Source organism: Lutra lutra, chromosome 7, assembly GCF_902655055.1.
Source record: "Lutra lutra chromosome 7, mLutLut1.2, whole genome shotgun sequence".
NCBI classification, from domain to species: Eukaryota; Metazoa; Chordata; class Mammalia; order Carnivora; family Mustelidae; genus Lutra; species Lutra lutra.
The window spans coordinates 61,280,823-61,299,180 of NC_062284.1; the positions used below are offsets into that span (position 1 = coordinate 61,280,823).

Here is an 18,358-nt window from a genome sequence, read left to right on the forward strand (position 1 = left end):
CTAAAGGGGCAGTCATAGCTGTGGGTTATTGTCATATGGGAAGATTGGCCTAGTATTTTCAGAAATTCTCATTGTTCAGTAGAAACTGAAGTCAGCATTTTTATGTAATGATGTTCAACTTCTAAGTTTTTTGGGCAAAGCGTTAAACACTGAGCCAAACAAAATGTGGGTGAGCCATCAGTTTTCACCTGCTGTACAGATTCTGCATTAGGTGTCATATATAAGTTTTTATTTAATCTTCATGTTGTTTAAAATTAATTCAACTGTATTCTTACATAGTTTTATTATTATTATTATTATTTTAAGATTTTATTTATTTATTTGACAGAGACACAACAAGAGAGGAACACAAGCAGGGTGAGTGAGAAAGGGAAAAAAGCAGGCTTCCTGCAGAGCAGGGAGCCCAGTGTGAGGCTTGATCCCAGTTCTCTGGGATTATGATCTGAGCTGAAGGCAGATGCTTAATGACTGAGCCACCCAGGTGCCCCTATTATTTTATTTTTATGAAAAGATTTTATTATTTGAGAGAGTGCAAGTGGGGGTAGAAACAGGGAGCAGGACAAGCAGACTGCATTGAGCATGCATTCAGACAGGGGCTCAGTCCCAGGACTGCACCATCATGACCTGGGCTGAAATTAAGAGTTAGACACTCAACCAGCTGAGCCATCCAGCTGCCCTATATAGTCTTGTTTTATTTGTTTATGTATGTATGTATGTATGTATGTATGTATGTATGTATGTTTTATTTATTTGTCAGAGACAGAGAGAGAGAGCACAAGCAGGGGAAGTGGCAGAGGGACAGGGAGAAGCAGGCTCTCCGCTCAGCAAGGAGCTGGATGCAGGACTTGATTCTAGGACCCTGAGATCATGATCTGAACCAAAGGCATATGCTTAACTGAGTGAGCCTCCCAGGTGTCCCTGTTTTTTTTTAAAAAAACAGTTAAATCTGTAATTCATGTGGTACTATTCATAAGGTGTGAAGTAGAGATCTGTTTTGGATTTTTCTATTTTGTTTTGGCAGATATCCCTCCACTCCTCAACCTTTGTTTCTTAAGACTTAGAATTTCAGAAAAATGAGTTACATTGGCTAAGTATTTGTAGTAACTGGGATTGATCCCAATCACATGTTCCTTTAAGGTACCTCTCTAAAAATTGGTGATTGAAAGAACTTGTTAAATTTTACTTCAGTAATGTCATTTCTCTCCCTTTCTGTTAACTCTGGAGTTTCACTATTTTTTAGAATATAAACATTTAAAAAAATATTTTTGTGGGCACCTGGGTGGTTCATTCGTTAAGCATCTGCCTTCAGCTCAGGTCATGGTCCTAGGGTCCTGGGATTGAGTCCCGCATCAGGCTCCCTGCTCAGCAGGAAGCCTGCTTCTCCCTCTCCCACTTCCCCTGCTTGTGTTCCCTCTTTCGCTGTGTCTCTCTCTGTCAAATAAATAAAATCTTTAAAAAAAAAAAAAAGTTTTTTGCTGGAAACTTGAAAAACTTGAAAAGATTTTTGAGCTTGCTCTGAAGTTCTGGAAGAAGTGTTAAGCCTGAGGAAGTGTTTTTATTGGTGGTGGTAGTCTTATTGCTAAAATTAAATAAGAATCTTTTAAAAATTTTTTTAAAGATTTTATTTATTTATTTATTTGACAGAGATTGCAAGTAGGCAGAGAGGCAGGCAGAGAGAGGAGGAAGCAGGCTCCCCGCTGAGCAGAGAGCCCGATGTGGGGCTTGATCCCAGGACCCTGGGATCACAACCTGAGCTGAAGACAGAGGCTTTAACCCACTGAGCCACCCAGGCACTCCTAAAATAAGAATCTTAATGTTGTTTTCCACAGGATTATATTTTTTCTGTCTCTTGTACTATCCTATGTACTAACTTGGATGTACTACATCCAAATTGATTTATTTCCTGTCAACCTAGAAATTACCATCTGGTTTTGAACTTTAAAGGTATTTTTATACAAGCATTTCTGCTTAACTGCTACCAAGTCAATTCTATGTTAATTAAAACATTTAAAAAAATATTTAATTTATTTTAGAGAGAGAGCGAGCGAGCGTGCACGCAAGCATGAGTGCTCATAAGAGTGAAGGGAGGGACAGAGGGAGAGGAAGAAGCAGAGTCCGGCTGAGCAGGGTGCCAAATGTGAGGCTCTACCCCAGGACCCTGACCAGGATTATGACCTGGGCTGAAGGCAGATGCCTAATGATTGAGCCACCCAGGCACCCTAAATTTTTCTTAATTTTAGTTAAGTTTTAGGTTTGTAGTAAAATTGGGAACATAATAGAGTTCCCATATACTCTCATTCCATTTCCCTTATTATTAAATACATCTAACATTAGTATAGAATATTTGTTACAATTAGACAATATTGGTATATTAATATTAACTGAGGTCCATACTTTGATCAGATTCCCTTATTTTTTTTTATTTCAAGATTCCATCTAGGAAATCACATTTAGTAGTCATGTCTCTTTAGGATCCTCTTGGCTGGGACAGTTGCTCAGATTTTTAAATTTTTAATGACCTTGACAATTTTGAGGAGTACTGGTCAAATATTTTATAGAATGTCTCTCAGTTGAGTTTCATCTGTTGTTTTTCTCATGGTTAGATTGTGGTTATATGTTCACGAGAGGAAGATCACAGAGAGGGAGTGCCATTTTCATCCCATTGTATAAAGGGTACATTTTATCAACAATCACTGACCTTTCCATGCTGTACTTCTTGGAAGGAAGTCACTGGGTAGTCCATACTTAGTGAGTGGGAAGTTAAGCTCTACTTTCTTGTGGAATATGAGGTAGAATATGAGCATAAATTAATTGGAGTTCCTCTGCAGCAGAGATTCCTTTTTTCCCCAATTTTTATTTTTTTTATTTATTTTTAAAAGATTTTATTTATTATTTATTTGACAGAGAGAGATCACAAGTAGACAGAGGCAGGCAGAGAGAGAGAGGGAAGCAGGCTCCCTGTCGAGCAGAGAGCCCGATGCGGGACTCGATCCCAGGACCCTGAGATCATGACCTGAGCCGAAGGCAGCGGCTTAACCCACTGAGCCACCCAGGCGCCCTTTCCCCAATTTTTAAAGAGTTTTTATTTTAATGCCTTTTAGTTAACATACAGTTATATTAATTTCAGGTGTACAGTACAGTGATTTACCATACATTACCCATTGCTCATCACAAGTACATACCTTAATCCCCGTCCCCTATTTCTCCTATTCCCCTACTCCCTTCTAGTGACCATCAGTTTGTTCTCTATAATTAAGAGTCTGTTTCTTCATTTGTTTCTCTCCTTTTTTCCCTTTGTTTGTTTCTTAAATTCCACATATGAGTGAAAAGGAATGGTATTTGTCTTTCTCTGATTGACTTACATTGCTTCACGTTGTACTCTAAAGGGCCATCCATGTTGATGTTGCAGCCTATTTATTTATTATATCACTGTGAACTTTTGTCAGTTACAATGTTAAGTTCCTTTATGGCAATCTCTTTAGAGCTCTGTGACTCTTGGTTTTTAGTTAAAAAATACTGAGTGTTGTTAAATTGACAATTAACTGGAGCTTTTCTTTTTTATGTAGATTTGCTCTTTTATGCTGGTTAGTTATATAGGAGTTTATTCCTCTTGAGTGTGTTTTGGTGGGTGCTTTATATTTTAATGTGTTTAGTTGGGGTAGGCAGTTTTTAAAATGTTTTTTTTTTTTTTATTTTTTAGAGAAGTGGGTGAGCATGTGTAAGTGAGCACATGCGCCACAAGCATGGGGGAGGAAGGTAGAAGGAGATGGGGAGAGAGAATCTCAAGCAGACTCCATGCCCAGTGTGGAGCCAATTGGGGGCTCAATCTGAAGACCCTGAGATCATAACTGAGCTGAAGTCAAGAGTCAGATGACACTTAACCAGCTGAACCACCCAGGCATCCCAGGCATTTTGTTTTTTTAAATTATGGTTTATGATCTTATGTGATTCTGCATTTGAATCTGAATTTAGGAGTCTTTTTTTTTGGTAATGGTGTGATAATATGTTTTTAGGAAGTAGTTCCTAATCTGGTGAAAAGGCCAACGCATTTAGGAATATAGTTCAGTTTAAACTGTCCTAGTGGAAAGGATTTTATGTTTTTTGGGGGATATGCTTTCTGTGAATTATTTAGCCAACTTCTGTACAAGTTAATCTCATTCATAGGAAATCAATAAGTCTAGGTCTCATGTATGTGCTAAATAGGGGATTTTCTTGCAGGGCAAACATTTCAGGAGGTACAGATAAGCTAAATTGGGAATTACTTTGAACATTGTCTATGTGCTGTTGACTTCTTCTTTTATGGCTTTAAAAAATTGATAGGTATATTTAAAATAAATTTCATCTTGTTTTTAGAACTTGCTTTCACTTTTGGGGGAAAGTGGAAGTTTAAAATACAAGTAAACACAGACAAGAAAATAGGAAAAACAGTCTCTAAATTTGATTGTGTGGGGTCTAGAGTTTGCAGGTCTATGTATGGGTGCTTTTTTTTTATCAACTTAATTCCTTTATTTTTACCATCTATGTAGGCAGCTATTCTGGCAATTTTGGGTCAATAATAATAAGAGTATTTTTCTCTTCCTAAAGAATTAGAGTATCTTATTTTATCCTGTGTTTAAGATTTAGTTCTTACTTGAATTTCTGAGTATCTTACTTTGTGGTTCCACTCTGCTGTCCTTTACCACCTTTCTTAGTTAATTTTACTTATTCTAACTTAAGAATTACAGACTCAGTAAAAATTTTACCACATTCCCTTGGGCTTTTCAAGTGTTATTTCTTTTTGTTTACCTCTCTTGGGACTTACTTACACCATTATAACTACTGATGAGTCATTTGGGAAAATAACACTAAAGCTCTTTGAGGTCTGGGGAATGTCTTTTATCTCTATTACCATCTGTATTACAGAGTATTTCACAGAGAAAGTGCAATAAATTCTTAAAACATAAAACTCATTGTAGTGGATTTATTTTACTGATGAGGAAGCGAAAGACAGAGATTTAGCCCAAGCACATGATTAGAAACCAGTTGTTTTGACTCCCAGTCTTATTTTTCCCTGATTGACTGGAAACATGAGGAAAGAATTATTTGCTTAAAAGATTTTATTTCTGGGGCGCCTGGGTGGCTCAGTGGGTTAAGCCTCTGCCTTCAGCTCAGGTCATGGGATCTAGCCCCTCATCGTGCTCTCTGCTCAGCAGGGAGTCTGCTTCCCTCACCCCCTTCTCTGCCTGCCTCTCTGCCTACTTGTGATCTCTGTCAAATAAATAAATAAAGTCTTAAAAAAAAAAAACAAAAAAAAAGAAGCCAAGTCTTGTTTTTTGTTTAGGTCATGATCCTCAGGGTCCTGGGATCAAGCTTTGTGTCATGCTTCACACTTGTAGGGTGGGGGAGTGTCTGATTGAGGGTTCTTTCTCTCCCTCTGTCCCTCCCCCTTCTCATGTGCATGCCCTCTCTCTCTCTCTCAAATCGGGGCACGTGGGTGGCTCAGTCGGTTAAGTGTCTGTCTTTAGCTCAGGTATGATCTCATGGTCCCGGGATTGAGCACCGTTTGGGACTTTCCACTCAGTGGGGAATCTGCTTGTCCCTCTGCCTTCCACCTGTTCATGTTTTCTCTCTCTCTCTCTCTTTCTCAAAGAAGTAATAAAATCTTAAACAAAACAAAACAAATCTGATTTTATTTTTAAGCAATCTCTAGACCCAGTGTGGAGATTGAGCTCATAACCCCCAGATCAGGAGTTGCATACTCAACCTACTAAGACTGGGAGGTGCCCCTGGAAAGAATGTTTTATTGATGTTAATAGGAATCATACCATGTACTTAAATAAAATAAAAATAAGATACAATATTTAAAGAACTGGGCTTACATACTAAAACAGCATAGTGATTCAGTGATCTCCTTTGTTAAGGTAAGTTCTCTGTGGCGGATACACAAATTAGCCATAAGAGTTTGTGGCTCATAATCTGTCTAATGCCTTCACCTTTCAGGCGATGAGTATTACGTAAGCCTTTTGTTAAAAACCTGTACCTAAGATTTCTGATAGCTATTAATAGAATACTTAATCCTTTGAACTCCTTTTGGCTTCAGTTTTGTTAAAATTTAAGTTAAACACTTTCCTGCACAATAATTTGAAGCCAGTAATTCACAGATGAGTGAACACAAAGTAGATGATGGTCATTAGTAACAGAAAAATACAAATTTAAGAATAATAGGATATAAATTTAAAGCAAAAGATTGGAACAGGTGACATCAAATGTTGAAAAGAATTTGGATCAGCAAGAGCTCTTATGCACTACTAGAGGGAGTATAAATTGAGAGTAATTTGGCATTATTTAGTGCAGACTCCCAATTAGTGCATTGTTGCACATGGTTATCCATGATATGTGACAATAATAGGCTCTTGAAATAGTGATCTCCTCAGAATGGCCAAGCTTGACAAAGGGTAATTAATAACTGTAGAGCTGATTGCCTCTAGCTAAAAGCAGCCTCAGGTTTATCCCATTTTGTTATATAATTACCTTTTTTAAAAAGATGTTTATTTCTTTGACAGAGCACAAGCACAAGCAGGGGGTGCAGCAGAGGGAGAGGGAGAGGCAGGCTCCCTACTGAGCAGGGAGCCTGACAGGGGGCAAGGGGTGGCAGGGCTTGATCCCAGAAGCCTGGGATCATGACCCAAGCTGAAGGCAGACACTTAACTGACTGAGCCACCCAAGGCACCTCTAATTATAATTTTATGTGCCATTACACAAGAAGTATTCAGAATAACTAAGTGTATCATTAACCTTTTTAGTAGTAAATATCAGACTGTACAGAAGACATAGAAGATAAATTTATTAAAGAGTATCAGATGACTTACACAATCTCTTGAAAAGCCAGAAAAACACACTCTGGGACTGTGCAGTAGGGAAAAATGCCCACATTACTCTTACTGAATGCTCATATAAGCAGTCACACGACATTGGACAAGCACCACCATTTTCAGTATGGACACTGCACACAGTATGCATACAGCTAGGACCTTGGTTACTTCTGCCTCTAAAAATTCTTTACTTGGCCAAACACCATCACCCTCATTCACACAGTTCTGCATAGTATCCCTTTATGGTACTCTTGCCCAAATTGAAGTCTTTCATGGTACAGTTGATTGGCAAAACCTGTGTTACATGTCTGCACATAAACTGCAAGGGAAGGTAGAAAGTGAGTTTTTCCTAATACCTACCTTGAAGAGGTTGGGGTTATAATGGAGAAAAGTAACAGCTAGGGAAAAGGTGTTCAAATATTTTAGACAGCCACAAGTATGTTGAGCACTCACAATCCAATACAATTGAAAGATGAGTATGCCCTGTTATATAGCAATTCCATTCCTGATTAAATGCTACAAGGAAAAGCTAAATGCACTAGAGAAGCTCTTATACATCATCTGTGTGATGGACATTCTTTTTTTTTTTTTTTTTAATTACATTTATTTATTTGACAGACAGCGAGGGAGAGAACACCAGGAGGGGGAGTGGGAGAAGGAAGAAGCAGGATTCCCGCTGAGCAGGGAGCTGGATGGATGTGGGGCTTGATCCCAAGACCCTGGGATCATGACCTGAGCCAAAGGCAGATGCTTAGGGATTGAGCCACCCAGGTGCCCTGTGATACACGTTCTTGTACACAATGAATAATTACATGGGTGCATTGCTTGTAATTGTTAAAAGTAGGAAAAAAATGGGTGAAGGGAGCTGGGAGATACAGGCTTTCAGTAAGGGATGAGTAAGTCACAGGAATGCAAGGTACAGTGTAAAGAATATAGTTAATGGTATTTTAATGTTGTGAGTACTCAAAAAATAAAATTTTAAAAAAATTAGAAAACAGCCTAAATCCCATCTGTAGGGGAATGGTGAATAAATTGGGCAGTACTATATATTCATTATCTGGAGTAGTGTACGGTGGTGAAAATAAATGGTCCAGAGATAAATCTGTCAGCATAGACGAATCTCCGTCATAAAATGTTAAGGGGGGGGGGGAACTCACCAAAACCTCTAAAAGGATATGTTGAGTAAATATTTTCCAAAAGATTACCTCTTAATCTACAAATAAGTTATAATATTTATAGGCTCAGTTAACCATAAACAACACTAATGGATTACTAGGGAATTAGAAACCATAATTCAGGCCAGAAGCTTAGTCAATGGCAGATTTGTATTAAAAGTCCTAGAAAGTCTCTGGATCACAAAGGATCTTAATTCTGCTATGTTTATGTATTAGTTTTCTATTGTTGCTTAACAAATTAGTGTAAACTTAAGACATACTGTTTCATTTACTTTCGATCGGGAGTTTGGGCATGGCTTAACTGGGTCCTCTGCTTAGTGTCTCACAGTGCTTCAGTCAAAATGTCAGGTCTGGTTTCTCCTCAGAGGCTTGACTTGGGAGGATTCTGCTTCCAGTTTCCCTCAGGTTGTTGGCAGAATTTATATCCTTGCAGCTTTAGCAAGATGGGTGATACATGCACCCATAGTCTCATAAACACCAAATCATGTACATCCCATCCCTTTTGCCACTTTTTGTATGTTAGAAATAAAGGTCCTATTTGCACTTAAGGGAGGGGGAGGAGGGAGGAGTACAGAAATATGTAGTATTAAGAGGTGAGGATCATGGGTCACCTTAAAGTCTGTCTCCTACTTTTTATTTCATTTCTGCTTTTCACTCCCATTTTGCCCTCTCCTCACACCTCAGAAGTTTAAAAAAAGAATGTAATTTGTGTTTCTTTTTCCTTGTAGTGGGCTTAAAATTGAATTCAGTGGATCCGACAATGAGCATTGATCTTAAATATTTGGGAGTACAGCTACCTTTGGCTCCAGCCACTAGCTTTCCTTTCTGGAACCTTACCGGAACCAATCCTGCCTCTCCTGGTGAGTGTATGGCATTTGTAAAGTCAAAGTTGTGAGATAATTAAAAAACTGCCTTTGTTAGAGACATTTAGGATATTCTAAGGTAGATTTTTTTGCCTAGTGGCATAGTCTTAATGATTTATACATTTTAGATTAAGTTTTTTTGTGATTAAGTTTTGGTAACTAATTAGATATTAAATATTAATTGACTTGAATTTTGGTAATCTCTTTTACTTTTTCTTTTATAGATGCTGGGTTTCCCTTTGTTTCTAGGACAGGGAAGACCAATGACTTCACCAAAATCAAGGGATGGAGGGGAAAGTTTCATAGTGCTTCTGCATCTAGGAGTGAAGGTAATCAGCTTTTTAAAAAACTGTAAATGTGTTCTGAAACACGTGGCCAAAAAGCCTTTTGTTAAAAGTAAGATTTGGTTGTTTTTCTTCATCTTTTCTTTATATGCTTTAAAATACAGGGCAAATAAATTGCTTGCTAATGTCTGTTCATTTCCTATGTTCCATATCCCTAACCATGTCAGGCTTAAATAATCCATGCACCTCTTTTATTTTATGTTTTATTTTTTAAATTTTTAAAAAAATTTAAATTTTTAATTATTTTTTGTTTTTATTATTATTATTACTATTATTATTTTTTATTTTTTATTAACATATAATATACTATTTGCCCCAGGGGTACAGATCTGTGAATCATTAGGCTTACACATTTCACATCACTCACTGTAGCATATACCCTCCCCAACCTGCACCCTCTTTTCAATTGTACTGCCTTTCTGTTACTCCTACAGTTATTTTTAAAATTTTCATTTTTTAGAAAAGCTTGACGGACTGAGCCACCTACAGTTACCATAATCATCATTCTCAAGTATTACTTCAGAACTGTATACTTTAGAGCTATAGAGTGATTCTTGACAGCATTACAGTCCAAGGAAAACTTCTAACCCAAACATTTTGACTGTGTGCCTGTTGGTCTCCTTTCTTAGTGTTTTTCCTGTTGTAGTTACTTGCGGTTTTACATTCTAGCCAGATAAATTTATCATATATCCAGAATAGTTTTTCTCATCTTTGAATCTCTCCACAGTGTTACAATAATATAATGGCTTGTCTGTCTACTACATTTGCTTTTTCAAAATTCCTTAAAAATTAATTTTATACTTCTCTTTTTGTGCCCTCACCTCTTTCCTTGTGTTTTTTATTAGAGTCCAGGTACTACAGTCTGTTAAATAATCTCTTGGTGTGTTCTGTTGAAGTTTGACTTAAGTATATTTTTTGTTCTTATGTTTTTACTTAAATGTGGTTTCTCTGCTAAGGTCATAAGTTGTCAAAGTTGTAGACTCTTAATTTATTGTTAGTATTTCACCAAAATTAATTTAAATATATGTAATGAGATGGTTTTAGATAATCGTTTTAATGTAATGAATGTATGATTCCATCTCTTCATTTGGTTTATTAATAGTATATTGTTTTTCCTATGTTTAGAAGATTAAGGACAGTTGAGAAGATTGAGTAGTTTATAACTTAATGCTCTTGGCATTTTTTAGTTTATTTTTCTGAAGATCTGCCATATATTTCTTTAAGTATCTGCATCTCTTTATTTCTAGGTGGAAATTCAGAAGGTCCACTGAAAAACCGTTCTGCTTTCTGCAGTGATAAACTAGATGAGTACTTGGAAAATGAAGGCAAACTGATGGAAACCAGTATGGGTTTCTCTTCTAATGCTCCTACATCTCCTGTGGTATACCAGCTTCCCACCAAGAGTACCAGCTATGTACGAACACTTGACAGTGTACTAAAGAAGCAATCTACCATTTCCCCTTCTACCTCCTACTCTTTGAAGTCTCATTCTGTGCCCCCTGCCTCTCGAAAGGCAAAGTCTCAAAACAAACAGGCAACTTTTGGTGGCCGAACTAAATCATCTTATAAATCCATTTTACCCTACCCTATTTCACCAAAGCAGAAACACACTCAAGTGATTTCAGGAGATAAGGTTGCCAAGAATTCTTCAAGTACTATCTCAGAAAATCAGGTTAATAACTTTGTTGTGCCAACTTTAGATGAAAATACATTTCCAAAGCAAATTAGTTTGCGGCAGGCACACCAGCAGCAGCAGCAGCAGCAACAGCAACAGGGAACTCGCCCACCAGGCTTGTCTAAATCCCAAGTGAAGCTAATGGACCTGGAAGACTGTGCACTTTGGGAAGGAAAACCAAGGACCTATATCACTGAAGAGCGAGCAGATGTATCCTTAACAACTCTGCTTACTGCTCAAGTAAGTATCTGTTGGTTTTTTTAGACGTGTATTAGTTTATGGTTGGAAAGAATTAGGTTAGTGAGGGGAAATGTGTATGGGCTTTTTGGCGGAAGGATAGGCCATTTAATTACCTTAGTGATAGGATAAGTAAGGAGATTCTCTTGGTTTCTGTATTTGTTGTTGTTCTTAACTAGACACCTTAGTGTAGAACCCCTCCTGCCAGTAGAGGGAGACAGTACAGTTGTGCTTTTGGATAATGTCTTTCACCTTGTATGAAGTCAGCTGTCCATTCTGAAAATCTCTAATTTCATTCTCTAGCATGTGGGCAAGTATGTTTGCTAATCTTGTTAAAACCGCTTTGAAAGTTCTCCTTAAAAGGTACTACATTTCAGAAAATTTTTTAAAATTATAGACCTGTGGAGAAAAAGCTTTTGTGTTTTATAAAATTTTATATTGAGAATTTTTCACTTATTGATTTACCTGTCTTAACAGCCTCTGGTGCACATGAAATGATAAAACAGCATATGACTAATTTTTTTTTTTTTTTTTTTTGGTCATGAAATTTGTGCACCTTACCTTCCATTTTTAAATTATGTGACTGAATTCTAGACCTGAAGATGATCAGATGTTTGGATTAAATACACAATGTGTCCTTTATTATCAATCATTCCTAAAGACTGTTACGTACATATTATCCCATTCCCTTTCTATTAGTTACTGGAAAGCAGGTGTCCACAAAGTATTTTAGTAAAGGGCCAGGTAGTAAATATTTTAGGCTTTGTAGGCCATACACACTCTGTTGCATTTACCCATCTCTGTTCTTACAATGCCACAGGCGTTTTGTGTTCCAATGAAACTTTATGAAACAGGCCAGGTTTGGCCTGTGCGTCTTGTCAACCCCTGCCTTTGAACATTATGTGTGATTTTTCTTTTTCTTTTTTTTTGAAGATTTTATTTCTTGATTTGACAGAGAGACCGATGTGGAGCTCATCCCAGGCATGACCTGAGCCAAAGGCAGATGCTTAACCACTGAGCTGTCCAAGGTGCCCTGAACGTTACATGTGATTTCCATCGAGAATAGATTGATCACTGTTGATATTCTGGCTCATAGTTAATTTAAATATTCTCTTGACTTGGGGCGCCTGGGTGGCTCAGTGAGTTAAAGCCTCTGCCTTTGGCTTGGGTCATGATCTCGGGGTCCTGGGGTGGAGCCATGCATTGGGCTCTCTGCTGAGCGGGGAGCTTGCTCCCCCCAAACTCCCCACCTGCCTCTCTGCCTACTTGTGATCTGTCAAACAAATAAATAAAATATTTTTAAAAAATTTCTCTTGACTGTGCTGTGCTTTAGAAAGGCAGATTGTTCAGAGTCCTGGTTATATTTATGTTCTTCTTTAAATATACTGCTAATCTTGTGCTATTGGTACTGAGTGTTCAGAGTCCAAAAAGGCAGACCAGTATATGACTTGTAAGTTGTGGGTGGTGTTGGGGCATGATTCAGTAGATTTACAATTCTTTATTTTAACTTTAGGCATCTCTCAAAACTAAACCCATCCACACAATCATAAGGAAACGAGCCCCTCCATGCAACAATGACTTCTGTCGATTGGGTTGCGTGTGTTCCAGTCTAGCTTTGGAGAAGCGCCAGCCTGCTCACTGCCGCCGACCAGACTGCATGTTTGGCTGCACTTGTTTGAAAAGAAAAGTTGTGCTTGTTAAAGGAGGATCCAAAGCTAAGCATTTCCAGAGGAAAGCTGCTCATCGTGACCCAGTATTTTATGATGCTTTGGGAGAGGAACAACGAGAAGAAGAAGAGGGAGTCAGGGAGGAGGAAGAACAATTGAAAGAGAAAAAGAGGAGGAAGAAGCTAGAATACAGTGAGTATTAACTGAGAATTAAAAGTGTGTATAGTTTTATTTTTTTAGAACAGTTTGGTTATTTCAGATATTACTGTTACTTATTTTAATCCTTTAATCAGTGGTCTAGTAAAAATTTTGAGAAATTCTTATTATCCTTAAATGCTCTTTCTTTGTGGCTTGTGTGATAATGTTTGTGTGTACACACACACACATACACCTTTTTAAAATAGAATTTTTCTTTTGAAGGTGGCTTTTTTGTGCTCCATTGGAATCATTCATTTGGACTTCCAGAATGCCTTTGAAACTTCTATTTTTCTGTGTCTCCCTTCTCTTCCTATGTTCTTTGAATACACAGATGATCAGTATAATCCATCATTCCCCCCTCCAGCTTTTATTGAGATATAATTGACAAGTACCTTTGCATATGTTTTAAGTGTACAATATGACGATTTGGCACAGGTATACATTGTGACATGATTAGCACAGTCAAGTCAACTAATCCATCTCATTATTTTCTAAATGAAGAGTTTTGTAACAGGACCCTTTGGTCCTGGTTTGAGCCATTAACCAGGTGATTGGAGTTTTGGTGACAGGATAAGGGCATAACTGAGTTAAGCATTACCGTACTATTTTGAAAAGCTTGTTTTTCCTTTTTTGATAAAATAGTCTGTAGACCCACCAAATTACATACTAAATCATTCTTGATTTTTTTTCCTTTCTACTGTATCTTTTTATTTTGTTTAAATACATTGAATATATTTTTGCCATACAATTGAAGAGTTTTTTTGCTTCTTAGTTTATTAGGAGACTAAATTCCTTTTTTGGCAGTTTATATTTGCATTCACTGTTGATTACAACATACTTATTTAAGTCATAATAGATGTTTAATATTTCAGTGTATGTTCTTCCAGGATTTTCTGTTAATAGACTTGTGTGCATACATACATGTTTCTGTAGAAATGGAATTGCTCTGTATGTGGTGTCATAACCTTTAGAAATCTGGTATCATAAAGTCATGTTTTGTTTTCTGTATATAGACCATACAATATAGATCTATATTACAATTTTAGTTTAAATGGCTTCATGTTATTACAGTCCTTTTGGTCAGACATTCAGCCTTTTTATATTTTCTTTATTATAAACAGTACAGTGATGATAGGCTATTAAAAGTGGAATTGCTGTGGCAGTGATAGCACTTTGAAGGTTTCTGGATGTTTCTGGAGTTGTACCAAGGTACACATTTATCAATAGTTGGATAGTGCTGGATTTTCTACGCTCTTAACTGGATAGTTCACCTGATAGGCAGAAATTGATACTTTGTTTTAAAATTTATAGTTTTTCAAGTAGTAGGTTTATTGACCATTTGTCATAAACTTGCTACTGTAAATTTGACTTTTTGAATTCTTTGCTTTTATTGGAGCACCTATGTTTTTCCCTGCATTACTTTTTTTTTTTTTAAGATTTTATTATTTATTTGACAGAGATCACAAGTAGGCAGAGAGGCAGGCATAGAGAGAGGAGGAAGCAGGTTCCCTGTCGAGCAGAGAGCCCGATGTGGGGCTTGATCCCAGGACCTTGAGATCATGACCTGAGCCAAAGGCAGAGGCTTAACCCACTGAGCCACCCAGGCGCCCCTCCCTGCATTACTTTTAAGAATTTAATTATTTATTTGACAGAGAGAGAGAACACAAGCAGGGGGAGTGTCAGGCAGAGGGAGAATCAGGCTTTCCTCCGCCCCAGAGCAGGGAGCCTGATGTGGGACTCAATCCCAGGACCCTGAGATCATGACCTGAGCCAAAGGCAGCCGCTTAACTGGCTGAGCCACCCAGGCTCCCCGTTCCCTACATTTCCAAGAGCTTCATTTTTCACAGGTTATAATTTTGTAATTTATATTTTAGCTTTGTTAATAGTTCTTCCCTATTCCCTCACTTGCTCTGAAAAAGAAAAAAGCAGGGGTGGTTAAGTCTAGTGGTCTTTTTAAAAATTTTTTTTATGGTTTCTGTGTTTAGAGTGTTGTTTAGAATGTATTTCTTCACCTGCAAGATTTAAAAAAAAATACTAATTAGATTAATAAAGGGCTTAAAATAAATACTATCTAGAATTTATTTGGTGTGAAATTTGTAGTAGGAAATCTTTTTTCTGCAATATGGCTAGGCAGTTTTCCCATGACTTACTGAGAAGAAGTACTTTCCCTACTGGCTTAAAATGTCACCAGTCATGTAGTAAATTAAAAAATATTTATGTCTGTGTCTGTTTCTGATTTCTGCTATTTTGTGATCAGTGCCAGGCTGTTCTAACTGCCATGTCAGTGTTTAAGATATTGCCTCCATATACCTAAATGATCTTTATATAAATAAGATTAAAAAGGTTTAAAATGAAATAAAATATAGGAGTATTAGTTTAATTTTATCTGTATCTCCTGAGTTTTTCCCCATTTTGCACTTTTAAAGCAGTACTTTTCCATTTCAAAGTAACAAGAATAAGCTCTAGAAGACGCATAAGAATGAAAACTGTGTATCTGTTAGGCTTTATTAGTTTGCTTTCTTGGTTAGTGTATTTACCCTATGTCTTATTCTTGACCTGAGTTAACTCCAAAAGATAACTCCAGTTATCAAAGTATTTTTTTATTTTTCTCACTGGTATTAGACCATTATAAAAAAAAAAACATGCCTTACTGTGTTCTAGGAGCCATCAATTTTCCTGTACTGTTAGGGAAGATGATGAAAGGAGGGAAGATATTTTTGTTACAACTGCTATGGAAAAGGAATAGAAATAGGGAAGAGTTCTTAGAGGCAATATGTTGCTGAAACCAAAACCAAACAAAAATGTACATAAAAACTGGAAGAAGATGAAGAAATCTTTTAGTCTGTTTTGAAAAAACGTAGGTGGGGGGGGGATGATTTAGAGAAGTTATAGAGGTAAGAAAATGAGAGAGAAAATACTCAAATGATAGAAAAAAGTATCTCTAAAGGACATGAAATTTCAGATTTAAAGGATCCTCTGAATAGCAGGCAATAATAACCATCTAGACACGTGTTTCTTACATTTGTAACATCAAGAATAAAGAGGATATCCTGAACTGTTTTAAAGAGAAACCACTTTGCCTAGGAAGGATTTAAAATCAGTTTGATGTTGAAGAGATCATCTTCAGTAATTTACACTGGATTAAAAAAATTAATTTATTTTTCTATCTTGGTTAAGTGTACTCTTTAATCCCATCCCTATCCCCCGCCCCCAACTTCTCCTCTGATAACCATCTGTTCTCTATAGTTAAGAGTCTGTTTCTTGTTTTGTCTTTTTTGTTTTCTTTGCTTATTTATTTTGTTTCTTAAATTCTACATATGAGTGAGCTCATATGGTATATGTCTTCCTTTGAATGACTGATGTCACTTAGCATAATACTGTCTGACACCATCCATGTTGTTGCAGATGTCAAGATTTCATTTTTTCTTATGGCTGAATAATATTCCATAGTATATGTACATACCACATCTTCTTTATCCATTCATCAGTCAGTGGACACTCGGGCTGTTTCCATAATTTGGCTATTGTAAATAATGCTGTTAACCTAGGGGCGGATGAATCCCTTTGATTTAGTGTTTCTGTAGTTTTTGAGTAAGTACAGTAGTGTGATTCCTGGATCAGAGGGTAGTTCTGTTTTTAACTTTATGAGGAACCTCCATATTGTTTTTCAGAATGGCTGTACCAGTTTACATTCCTACCAACAGCACAAGAGGGTTCCTCCCCCCCCCCCCCCCCCGCAACATTATCTCCAACACTTGTTGTTTCTTGTGTTTTTGATTTTAGCCATTCTGACAGGTGTGAGGTGATAACCTCATTGTAGTTTTGATTTGCATTTCCCTGATGATAAATGATATTGTGCATCTTTTCATGTTCTCTTGGGTGTTCCTCTTTATGCAGTGCACTCTATGAGGGTTATATCATTTAAATCTTAAAACCTGGGGTGCCTGGGTGGCTCAGCGGGTTAAGCCGCTGCCTTCGGCTCAGGTCATGATCTCAGGGTCCTGGGATCGAGCCCCGCATCGGGCTCTCTGCTCGGCGGAGAGCCTGCTTCCTCCTCTCTCTCTGCCTGCCTCTCTGCCTGCTTGTGATCTCTCTCTGTCAAATAAATAAATAAATAAATAAAAATATAAAATAAAAAAAAATAAATAAATCTTAAAACCTGTTGTAAGAGGGATTTCCATTTTACAAATGTACTAATTGTGTGCTTAGAGAGTTTATGTAACTTGTTCCCCAAAGTCAGCTTGGTTTTAAGGGAGTGATAGAGATTTGAACCCAGGTTTTTCTGACTTGAAAGTCTTCATTTTTTTTTCCTAGTGTATAAAATAATGATTTTTGAAGTTTGGCCTTCACCTGATTACCATCCATTTACCCTTTTGTTCGTTAAAAAAAATGCTGCTGATGTAAAGGCACTGTGCTTAGCTGCTGTGGGAGGGACCAAGAGAAAGGATAAAAACATGACATTCCTGCTTTCTTAGCCCACTTAGAGTTTTGTTGGAGATGTGTCTCTATGTACAAGTTAACTATCTAAAGGGAAGATAATAAAATTGATACCTGATTAGGAAAAAAGGAGAACATACAAATTACCAATATATCAGGAATGAAAAATGGCATCACTAAAGACATTCAAAGGTTAGTAGGGAACAATTTAATGTCAATAAGTCAGATGAAATGGACTAATTCTTTGTTAGATGCAAAGCTACCAAACTCACTCAAGAAGAAATAAGTAACTGCTTACTCCTATACATATGAACTTGCAGTGAAAAACTGCACAGTAATGGCTGTGGTCCAGATGCCTTCACTGGTGAATTCTCAAACATTTAGGGAAGAAATAATGCCCATTTTATTTAAATGCTTCCATAAAATGATCTCATTCTGTGAGACTGGCATCATCAGATCAGAAAAAGACATTACAAGAAAATGGTAGAGTACGTTCTCTCATGAACATATGTACAGATGATAAATACAGTTTTAACATACCAAATCCAGGAATATATTTGTGGATTTATCACAGTGGTGCGTGGTTGATTTAACATTTGAAAATGATCAGCATTGTTCACTGTTACCGTAATAGACTTTAAAAAAAAAAAAAAGGCCATATTACCATTTCTTTTTTTTTGTTTAAGATTTATTCATTAGCGAGAGAGTGTGCACACGCATGAGGGGAGGAGCAGAGGGAGATGGAGCAGCAGACTCCTCAATCCAGGGCTCAATCCTGGGACTCCAAAAACATGACCTGAGCAGAAGGCAGACACCATACTATCATTTCAATAGATAGTTTTAAAAATTGACAAAATACGTTTCTGGTAAAAATTCTTAAGCATAGTAGAAGGAAACGTTCCCAATCTGAT

The 18,358-nt window shown here is 37.1% G+C and overlaps 1 protein-coding gene across 20 annotated transcripts in view; it reads left to right on the plus strand.

The window, feature by feature from the left end:
• MGA (MAX dimerization protein MGA) overlaps positions 1-18,358 on the plus strand; it is a 176,461-nt gene that overhangs the window by 111,915 nt on the left and 46,188 nt on the right. For all 20 annotated transcript variants that reach the window (XM_047736813.1, XM_047736812.1, XM_047736824.1 and 17 more), the window contains exons 6-9: positions 8,755-8,886; positions 9,114-9,218; positions 10,481-11,148; positions 12,659-13,004. In XM_047736813.1, coding sequence (XP_047592769.1) covers positions 8,755-8,886; positions 9,114-9,218; positions 10,481-11,148; positions 12,659-13,004 — 1,251 coding nt within the window. The remainder of the gene's footprint in view (positions 1-8,754; positions 8,887-9,113; positions 9,219-10,480; positions 11,149-12,658; positions 13,005-18,358) is intronic.